This window comes from Hyperoodon ampullatus (genome assembly GCF_949752795.1).
Source record: "Hyperoodon ampullatus genome assembly, chromosome: 3".
Taxonomy (NCBI): domain Eukaryota; kingdom Metazoa; phylum Chordata; class Mammalia; order Artiodactyla; family Ziphiidae; genus Hyperoodon; species Hyperoodon ampullatus.
Genome location: NC_136916.1, coordinates 25,834,407 through 25,844,540, shown reverse-complemented (window position 1 = coordinate 25,844,540; position 10,134 = coordinate 25,834,407). Strand labels below are relative to the sequence as shown.

The following is a 10,134-nucleotide window of genomic DNA, read 5'->3' as shown; positions in this document are numbered from 1 at the left end:
ACAAAGATACTGGTCTGCAGGATCCAATTACCTGGCATATTTGTATATCTATATTTATATTATATTGATATAATTGATATAATTTATGTTTATATTATATTATTTATATAATTTATAGTATATTTATAGATATATAGATATAGACAGATCACTTCTGAGATGGCTGTGTGTGTACTGAATCTTATCCTAATAGGACCTGTAGATGATTTATATATAAGCAGTTATGAACCAACCGTCTTCATTAAGTATTTGGTTAGACCAGGAGCTTTTCCATTTTAATTTAATCTTTCACTTAACCTTTATGAGGTAGTTGTTATTATCCCCGATTTTCAGATGAGGAAATTGACGTTCTCAGAGGTTAACCAATCTGCCCTCCGCCCTCAGGCAAATGAGGACCAAGTTGGAAGTTGAGCCTACGCCTGACTAATTGCAGAGCCTGTGTTGCTTTCCCTGCGTGCTACGCAGCTAGTTCATACATTTGGATTATTTAAAGCAAGGATCAGTCATCATAAGGCTTGTGAAAGTGCAGATTGCTGGCCCCAGAGTTTTTGATTGACTAGCTCTGGAGCAAGACCTGAGAATTCTTTGCATTTCTAACAAATTTCCACATGATGCTGCTGGTCCAGAGACCACACTTTGACAACCAGTGAAGTTGAACATGAACAAAGCCCTACTGGATTTGATCCATTTCCTCCTGAGCCCTAAGCCCCCTCTCACACCCTCTTCCCACATTGCTCTTTTGTGCTACAGGGAGAGATGCTGATACCAGCCCACTTCCTGCTGCTACTGCTGCTGCTCCTAGGGGCCCCCAGGACAGGCCTCTCCCAAAAGCTGTACAAAGCCGAGCCCATCTTCAGCTGCCTCAACACAGCCCTGTCTGAGGCCAAGAAGAGCCAGCTGGAGGATGCGCCCCTGCCGAGCAAGAGAAGCTTCCCCTCCCTGCCCAGCCAAGACTCACTCTCAGGAGAAGACCAGGAGAAGGAGGAGGAGGAAGACAAGGGGAAAAGGACCTTCCCTGGCTCTGGGGGCAGCGGTGGGGTTACAAGTACCCGGCACAAATACCTGTCCCAGGCGCAGCTCCGGCGGAGGCCGTACCAGGACAAGGCCAAGAGTGACCGACGCACCAAGTTCACGCTGTCCCTCGATGTCCCCACTAACATCATGAACATCCTCTTCAACATCGCCAAGGCCAAGAACCTACAAGCCAAGGCAGCTGCCAACGCCCACCTGATGGCCCAGATTGGGCGGAAGAAGTAGAAGCAGAGGCCAGCAGGAGGGCGGCCCATCTGGGACAAGGACAGAGGTCAGGGTGGAGGGGAGGGTTGGTTCGTATTGGAAGAATCTGCCCTGTTTTCCAGGCTGCTTCACTGCTCAACCTCTCTGCTTCTTCCTGCCTCTGGCCCAGCTCCCTGCTCCTCTGTACATGCACACACCAATGCAGTATAGTCCCCACTTCACAGATACCAGGCCGTTGATGTCTCCACCTACATTCTGCATCTCCTCTCTCTTCCCCACGATGAGAGGCAAAGGTCATGCACTCCTGCCCTCCATGCTGCTCCCTCATGACCCAATGCCCGAGAAGAGGGCGTGCAGAGCCCCTCTCCCCTCCACACACCCACCTTCCCCAGACAAGGCCAGAAGATGAGGGCACTCAGCATTCCCTTCCCTCCCCTCTCACCCCCATTAAAACCGATGGCTTCTTGAACCCCTGGCTGGTTTCAATTCCTCTTCCTTCAGCCGGCTGCTTTCAGGCCTCCGGACTTGGAAAGGGGACAGCTAGTGAGGGAGGTTACATGTGAGTCCATTTCCAACTCTCCCAGGACAGGAATGGTTCCTGGAGGTTTTAGGGGGGCTGAAGAAGAGTTTGGGAAAGGCCAAATGGCAGGACTGTGCCGGCTGTCATTCGATCAAGAGCCATCTACATGGCCTGGTCCCACTCAGGGACACAGCCTGGGATCTGCTACTGAGTGGGCCCCTGGGTTTAATGGGAGACATCCCCAGCTCCTCCATGCTTGCTAGGGATTGGGCCATCAATCTTTAATAGGTGCTTCTTGAACCCATGGTCACTGTCCAGCCCAGTGCTGGACCCAACGGAGGATATTGATGTGGGAGGCAAGGCCTCTGCTCTCCATGACTCAACAGTCTAAGTGAACAGACAAAAGCAAAATTTGAAAAGAAGCAGATACTACCGGGGAGTATATAAGTGATGAACGGCAACATGATAGCAATTAGTGTAAAAAAAACATGAGGAATTCAGAGCAAGATGAGAAGTTTTAATAGAGTAAAAGTTCACTAGAAATGGACATCGGCAAGAACTCTGATGGCCTCTGGCAGCAAAGCCTTCTGCATGGTGACAAGTCATGAATACATAAAAGAAACTTCCGCATGGTAAAATAAACCACATACACACACACCAGCAACTAAGCCCACAACCACCAAACAGAAAGTCAAGAGACAAATGAATGACAGATTTGAAAAATGTTTGCCACTCATGTAAAACACAAATGGCTTACTGATCAAATATATAAAGAGCTACTAAAAACTGAAAAGAACAATCCCCCCCCAAAAATAAGCAAGGACATGATGAATAGATCATACACACACACACACACACACACACAAATACAAATGATCCTTAAATGTATGAAAAGATGCTAAACTTCATTGCTAAGAAAACAAATTAAACCTGCACTCATATAGAATTTGTCACCCATCAAATAGGCAAATGTCCCTGTTTGACAATTGGCCCACACGGTGATTGATGAGGTGAAAAGCCACCCTCCTCCACTGCTGGCTGGTGGGAATATAAACTCTGAGAGGCAGTTTGGAAATACTTATTAAAATCACAAGTTCACTTTACCTTTAACTCAACAATCCTGCTTCTGGTGGACATTATTGGCAAAAGCGAAACTGTGCATTTTTTGAAATGTTAAGCTAAACTTGAAATGAAAAATACCCCATCTCTTAACAGAACCAATGTTCAAAAAACCGAAATGCAACCATTGTTTCCATCCTGGGAAAAAACTTCGTGATAGAGCAGAAAAAATCCTGCCTGAGACTCAGAATACCTACGTTGAGTCTGGGTTCCTTTTCTTATGTGCCTCTGAGCAAATCCTTTAACTTGCCTCAGTGCTGATGTTCCAGGAAATCTCTTTATGAATGTGACCTCACGGAGTTCTCATGAGTATATTTTAAGGTAACTATTATTTTTTTCCATTTTGAAGATTTCTTAAGATTTGCATTTAATATTTATTTTTGTTTTAATAGTGCATATTCTGTTCACGCCAGAGGTGCAAAGGACACGAAGCAGGAGATTAGCTTGGCTAAGGAAAAAATCAAGCAGGTGTGCCATTTCCATGAACAACCGAAAACTAGGAGAACTTAAAGGTTGCAGCTGGTACCCCCAAGCATGCCCAAGTTCACAGCTGTCTCCTCAGGACCTTTGGCTAGGTGAGCAAAGCCTTGATAACAGCAGCCTCTAGCGGCCTTTGATAAGCGGCTTTAAAAAGTTTTGTTTTGGATCACGGTACCTGCATCACAAAAGATCCAATCAAAAGGGTGATAAAAATAAAAGAAGGCACAGATCATTGCAAATGCCAGATTTTCTCTTGCTCTTTTTGCAAATACACCATCATGTATAAGCTAAAATATATCTAAGGTGGTGAGGTTTACTGGCAGGGGAAGGGGAATGGCATATTTGTAACAGAATACTAGAGGATTCAGCTTTGCACCTGAAACAAGAGATTGGAGCCCAGAGAAGTGAGGGAACTGTCCAAGGTCTCCCGGCTGGTAAGTGACAGCCAGATCTCTCTGGCCACAGAGCCTCTGCTCATCCCTCCATGCAGAGCTGGCCCTTCACATACACAAAGGGCAGAAAAACATGAGCCATGTTGTTGCTTTACAGGGCTAGCACGAGCCCCAGTGAACCACAAACGTGGAAGCAGCTAGGAAAGCCCCACACAGATACTAGGACTTATTATGTCTTCAGCAGGTGGGTCTGGTGTTTAGAATGCCCTCAGAGCCTTAAAGGTGATTTAAATGTGAGCAGAAGCATCTGCTTAATAAACTAAGGAGAATTTGCCAAAGCTGGACCCACCAAGAACAGTGGGAAAGCACAGGTTTCCTGCCGGAGGCTCCTGCTGAGCCCAGCATTCTGCTGTCCGAGCTCCAGTCCCCAGAATGGACCCCATCATAGTCACATCGACATGTGGGAAAGGAGAAGTCCACATCCAGAGATCACCACCGCTGCCATCTGCCACCCTTGAGTTCACCTTGTAAAACCAAGATTCACTTTGTAAAATCATTTGCAGGGGTGGGGGAAAGGGGGAGAACTGTATTGAGCTCCCTTGAAAAAACGGGTTTAAGCTCTTTTTAAAATAAAGTGAGGCTCAAACGCCAAGTGAACCTTCTCCAAGAAGACAAGTGCATGGATGACAGGATCTCCAAATGTTCTACCCAACAAGAAACCCCGCAAACAAATACCAACAGCTGACAACGGTGCCTGCTTCATGGCAGTGGAATAATTTTGGAAGCTGTAATCAAATAATCAGGGAAAGCCGAGTGATACCCAGAATTCAATCAGATATTTTAAGTAATTCCAAGAAATGGGAGGTACATGAGCTACAAAGTATGTAGTATTAAACTAAAACACATTGATTATATATTAAGAGCCAGAGAAAGACAAAACCTAATCAAATGGTGTAGCTAGCTACCTTAGTAAGAACCACAGATGGAATCAGACTTGAAAACTAACCTTAGTTAGGTCAGTTAGACTCAAATCTAAGCGTGTGCTATGGGACACTTCGTTCTTTTTTAAACGTATTTTTATTGAGGTGTAATCAACATACACCGTCATATTAGTTTCAGGCATAGGACGCAATGATCCCATCTCGTCCTTTAATTAAGAAGTTTCTGTTATAGACTGTTGCCTAGGGTTCAGCACATCCATGAGAGCTGCAAAGATCCTGTCACAGCCTGGTCAGCATCACTTAGAAGCCTCGGCAAGCTGGGAAGGCAAAAGACAAAAAAGTTATCTTGGGAAGGTAACCCCAAGCCTATGGGATGACATGGTGTTTTCTTAAGGGGCGAGCATCTTTAGCCCCAGGAGACAGTCCTGTCTCCTTCCTCCCTTAATCATCATCCCCCAGCTTGAACCTCATGTCTTAGGATCAAATCAGCCTAACCATCCTGTTGGCACTGTTCTTTACCAGCACCTGGCTCAGCCTGCCTCAGTTCCTGATCATTTTAGCTTACCAACCTCTCTGACACCACTCCTGCCCTGACGATTGGTGATTTTGACATGCATAAGATGACCTGCCCCACATCCCAGGTCTCAGGTTTACTCCCTGACCCCGTCCAACACCATCTCTCGGCCACTCGATCCCATGGCCACACCCCAGACTTCATCCTCACAGATCATAAACTGTCGGACCGGCCCCTCCTGTCTCTCCAGCTCGCTTTCTCTAGGACACCAAGTCCAATGATCTTTCAGCCCCACTGAAACCAGTAATCCGTTGATCCTGCCACCTTTTCACTGTCCCTCACCCTCTGCTCATAACATCTCTTCACTCTTTACCAGTTTAAACGCCGTGGTCAATCATTATCATTGTTTTTTGTAGACACCTGTCATTGTCTTGTTCCACTTTTGCTTTGCCTAATTCATTAAACCCTGAGAAATTCAAACACTCCACCATACCGCCCCTGCACCTTGAAGCTGAACACAGCTTAACACACACACACACACACACACACACACTGATTGATCTCACTTTAAAATCCTGACAAGAAGCCTCAAATGGGCTCTTAAAGTTGTTCAGCAATTAGGCCACGTCTCTCTACACCATTCACATGCCTACTGTCCTAGACTCTCTCCCTCCTCTTCTTTCCTCAAACCTCTCATACATCCTCCCTATCCGTTTGCCAGGTATGTTCTTCCTCCAGGCATCTGCATTCTCCCTGTGTCACTTCCTCCAACTCCTTGTCAAATGCGTCTTTCTCGCTGAGGCCTTTAGTAACCACCCTATTTCAAACTGCAACCTCCTTTCCCCTTACCAGGCTCTATTATTTTCTTTGTGCACTATTGTACCCATCACCTTTAACATGCAATATAACTTACTTATTTATCATGTTTATTATCTTTCACCCCACCTTCACTACCATATAAACCATGAGGGCAGGGATTTTTTGGGGGGAGGGGCGGGAGGGCTTAATGTTTATCCCCGGTGGTCAGAATAATGAGGAACACATGACAGGCACTCAGTAAATAACTGGTGAATGAGTTAATTAAATAAGGATGATTAAAGTTCTTGTGACAAGGAATCTGTGCATAATTAGCATTTAAAGTGCAGTATGTATAATATTTAAGAGTATGTGGCCTAAAAGAATCATAGTCAGCCTTATAATTCCAATTTTAAATATGTCAATTGAGTAAATAATTTACACCTGTGATCTTAAATAAAAATCTTACTAGTTTATAGACAGTCTGGAACATATAGGAATACGAATCACCATATTTATAGTTTCCTTTGTTCGATTTTAAAAGAATTAGATTTTTTTAACTTTTTATTTTATACTGGAGTATAGTTGATTAACAATGTTGTGATAGTTTCAGGTGTACAGCAAAGTGATTCAGTTATACATATACATGTATCTATTCTTTTTCAAATTCTAAAAGAATTAGAGTACTTGGGAAAGTTTGTCAGACAATTAAAAGTCTTAAAATAAAATAAATTTGTAAATACAACCTAAAATATTTGAGCATTTATCTAAGATTGCAAAGGGCACCAAAAATTCAAACATGTTCCCTTTAAAAGTGATTATTTAACTTTGCTAAACTTAGAAATAATAAGATTTACAAGCTGAACTTAAAAATGTAAGAAATGTTTAGGATTTTAATCTTAATTTTAGTAGTTTATTAATTTTTAAAAACAAAAGGAAACTTCTAAATGTTCTTTTCTGAATTTTCTAAATGTCTTTTCACACATGTGCGCACGCCCCCCCCCCACACACACTCAAATGCCCTCCAGAACACTTAAAAAAATAAATACGAACAGCAATTATTTAAGCATTTCACTGGCGCCCTCCAGTGTCCAAATAGAGGAATAACACATGTACATAAAAACATTTTTTCTTAGTAAAAGCCTACTAAACGTTCAGACTACTATGTAGGATATTCACATGAAAAAATATATTTCATCAATGAGAATTTACTACAGTATTTTCAATATAGTGAGAAACCTCATAGTGTATCTCCACTCTCCCTATATTCCCAAGAGGCCACAGGCAACAGGTGACGTCTGATCTGGGTTTGAAGTCGGAATTACAGCCAACGGTCACAGAAGGAAAGAAGAGAGAAAGTAGTGAGAAGGAGCAGAGGCAGAGGAGAGAGGAAAAAAAGAAAAAAAAAACGTGCTGGGAAGGGGTGAGCCGTCTAGCTTGAACGGAATGCGTGCGAACACGGTGAAGAGTGTCTAAACAATACTTCCACCAAACTGCAGTCATTAGCCTCCGTGGTGACAGCAGTGTGAGTTGAAAATAAGCAAAGTGGTACATTGTTGGAATGAATCTCTTAAAGGCCACATCTCAGCGCAGTGATTTTGGTTCGTAAAAGCATCTACCAGGAAAGTGTTAAAGATGGAGCGGCAGTTCTCGGGTCCCGGTGGCACACGCAAAAAGAAGGTGGTAGCATTGCACTTTGATAAATCTCACAATAAGAACCACAACGTTAGGCCTCCAGCCAAAGCTTTAGAGCCTGTTACCTTCAGTTGTCCAGCCGGACCAAAAGCACTGACCACGTGGAGACCAAGAGAGCATAACTGGAGGGCCCAGGCTGAAAGGTCAGCCCTGTAGATGAATGAGGCACGTGAAACCTACCTACAATCAGCTCGAGAGCAACACCTAAGCCCAAGCGAGCACCTGTGCAGTGTCTTATCTTACTTCCAACTAGTAGACTAAACATCATGGATCTTTAGAATCTAGCTAGTCGTTTTAGTGCATTTATAGCTGTTTTGTCCATTTTAAATTATCACCTGTTTGAACATGAGTCAGTTTAATACCCAAAGTTAATTCCATGAAGTGGTTTTTGAACTTAATCCTCAGATGACCCTCCCTCCAATTCCCAGGGCTTCTCATTTAGCAAGTCCATAATGAAGCTCAAGAATCTGCAATTTTTCTCAACGTCTTAAATGGCTCCCATGCAGGGTTCTGCTGGCCATGCTTCCAGAACACGTCCTCAAGGACAGAGGAGCTGAAAGAAATATCTTTCACCTTCTGAGCTGCAGGACACACAGATTCAAACTTCTGAAAACCCCAAGAATATTCTTGTTGTTTGTTTATTTGTTTGTCTATATAAAAAGCAAACTGAGACCTTAAGGCCTTGGAAGAAGGAAAAGACTCATATTGAAAATATTCATTATTTAATCAATGTACAAAATATATATGTGGGGAAATAACATTAATAATCATTACATGCTATTTTCCACCTCAGGAGCAGGAAAGGGAAAGCATTCACTTTAGGGTTTCACAGTCACTTGGTTGAAAAAGCAAAGAATAAAGTCAGGTTTCCATTCTGACCAAAAAAAAAAAAAAAAAGATGAGCCCCAGAAATTCAAAGGACTCCAAATCTTAGAAGTTTCACAGGGAGCAGTGCTGAGTGACACTAACAGACAAGGAAATGTGGGCTCATTTATTAATATTGACCCATTTGATTGGAACTCAGGGTCTCGCTTGACTTAATTTCCTTTTTCTGCTCATCAAGGGAACTCTAGCCTTTAAGTGTAAAGCGTGACACTTCAGCTTAGCATTCATTGTCACCAGTCAGATCTGCATCAGAAACTTCGCCCCACTTCCTCGTAATCCTTCTCCAAGACTGCCAAGTCTTCCCTGGCTTCTACAAACTCGCCTTCCTCCATGCCTTCCCTAATGTACCAGTGCAGAAACGCCTTCTTGGCATACATGAGGTCGAACTTGTGTTCCAGGCGGGCCCAGGCCTCCACGACCGCCGTGCTGTTGCTCAGCATACAGACAGCCCGCTGGACCTCGGCCAGGTCCCCTCCCGGCACTGCCCGGGGGGGATGACCACTGATGCCCACCTTGAATCCAGTTGGACACCAATCTACAAACTGGACAGAGTTCCTTGTCTTCATGGCTGCAATTGCCGTGTTCACGTCCTTGGGGACCACATCCCCTCTGTAGAGCAGGCAGCAGGCCACGTACTTCCCCAGGCGAGAATCACACTTGACCAGCTGGTTGGAGGGCTCGAAGCAAGCAGCTGTGATGTCTGACACAGAGGGCTCCTCGTGATGGGCGTTGTCAACAGAGATGATGGGGGCAAAGCTGGTCATGGGGAAGTGTATTCTAGGGTAAGGTACGAGGTTGGTCTGGAATTCAATCAGGTCCACGTTCAGGGCCCCCTCAAACCGGAGGGAAGTGGTGATGGAAGATACTGCCTGACTCAGCAGCCTGTTGATGCTGGCATAAGAGGGGTGTTCAACGTCAAGTTTGCGATGGCATATGTCATGGATGGCCTCGTTGTCCACCAGGAAGGTACAGTCCACATGCTCTATAGTGGAATGGGTGGTGAGGATGGTGTTGTAAGGCTCCACTATAGCCGTGGAGATCTGGGGGGCTGGGTAGACAGAGAACTCCAGTTTAGCCTTCGTGCTGTAGTCTATGGAGAGCTGCTCCATTAAGAGAGACGTAAATCCTGATCCAGTGCCTCCTCCAAAGCTTCGGAAAATCAAAAATCCCTGAAGATCACTGCACTGTTCCGCCTGGGGAAAGTAAATGGGACGTAAGAATTCAGCCAAATAAACCCAAAAGCAGTGGTAACCGTGGGACACAACTAGTACCCCAAAACAAACAGAAACTTTCAGAAAGAACTGGTTTACCATCATTAACTCATCACAAACATATTTACTTTGAAACATACTTGAGAAGTTACTTCTGGAGTAGGAGAAGTGCTTAGAGTTTTACTGTAAGCAAAACATAAATATTCAACTGTCTTTTGCTACACTTGATGAATTTATCTGTATGTGATCTGAAGTAAGGTCTTTATCAATAAGAAAGAAAATGACAAGCAAAATATTGAAGTCATGTAATCCCCCTCCCCCAGTAGATGAAGTACCTTTCATTTTT

The 10,134-nt window shown here is 44.1% G+C and overlaps 2 protein-coding genes across 2 annotated transcripts; one reads left to right on the top strand and one right to left on the bottom strand.

The window, feature by feature from the left end:
- Nucleotides 1–756: 756 nt before the first annotated feature.
- UCN3 (urocortin 3) lies at nucleotides 757–1,257 on the top strand (the record flags this gene model as incomplete). Its single annotated transcript, XM_079700136.1, has 1 exon — nucleotides 757–1,257. One exon carries the CDS (start codon nucleotides 757–759, stop codon nucleotides 1,255–1,257), a length of 501 nt encoding a protein of 166 aa, XP_079556262.1.
- Nucleotides 1,258–8,825: 7,568 nt separating this feature from the next.
- Nucleotides 8,826–9,686, bottom strand: TUBAL3 (tubulin alpha like 3; the record flags this gene model as incomplete). The annotated part of the gene is made up of 1 exon (XM_079699608.1): nucleotides 8,826–9,686. One exon carries the CDS (start codon nucleotides 9,684–9,686, stop codon nucleotides 8,826–8,828), a length of 861 nt encoding a protein of 286 aa, XP_079555734.1.
- Between the last annotated feature and the right edge of the window lie 448 nt (nucleotides 9,687–10,134).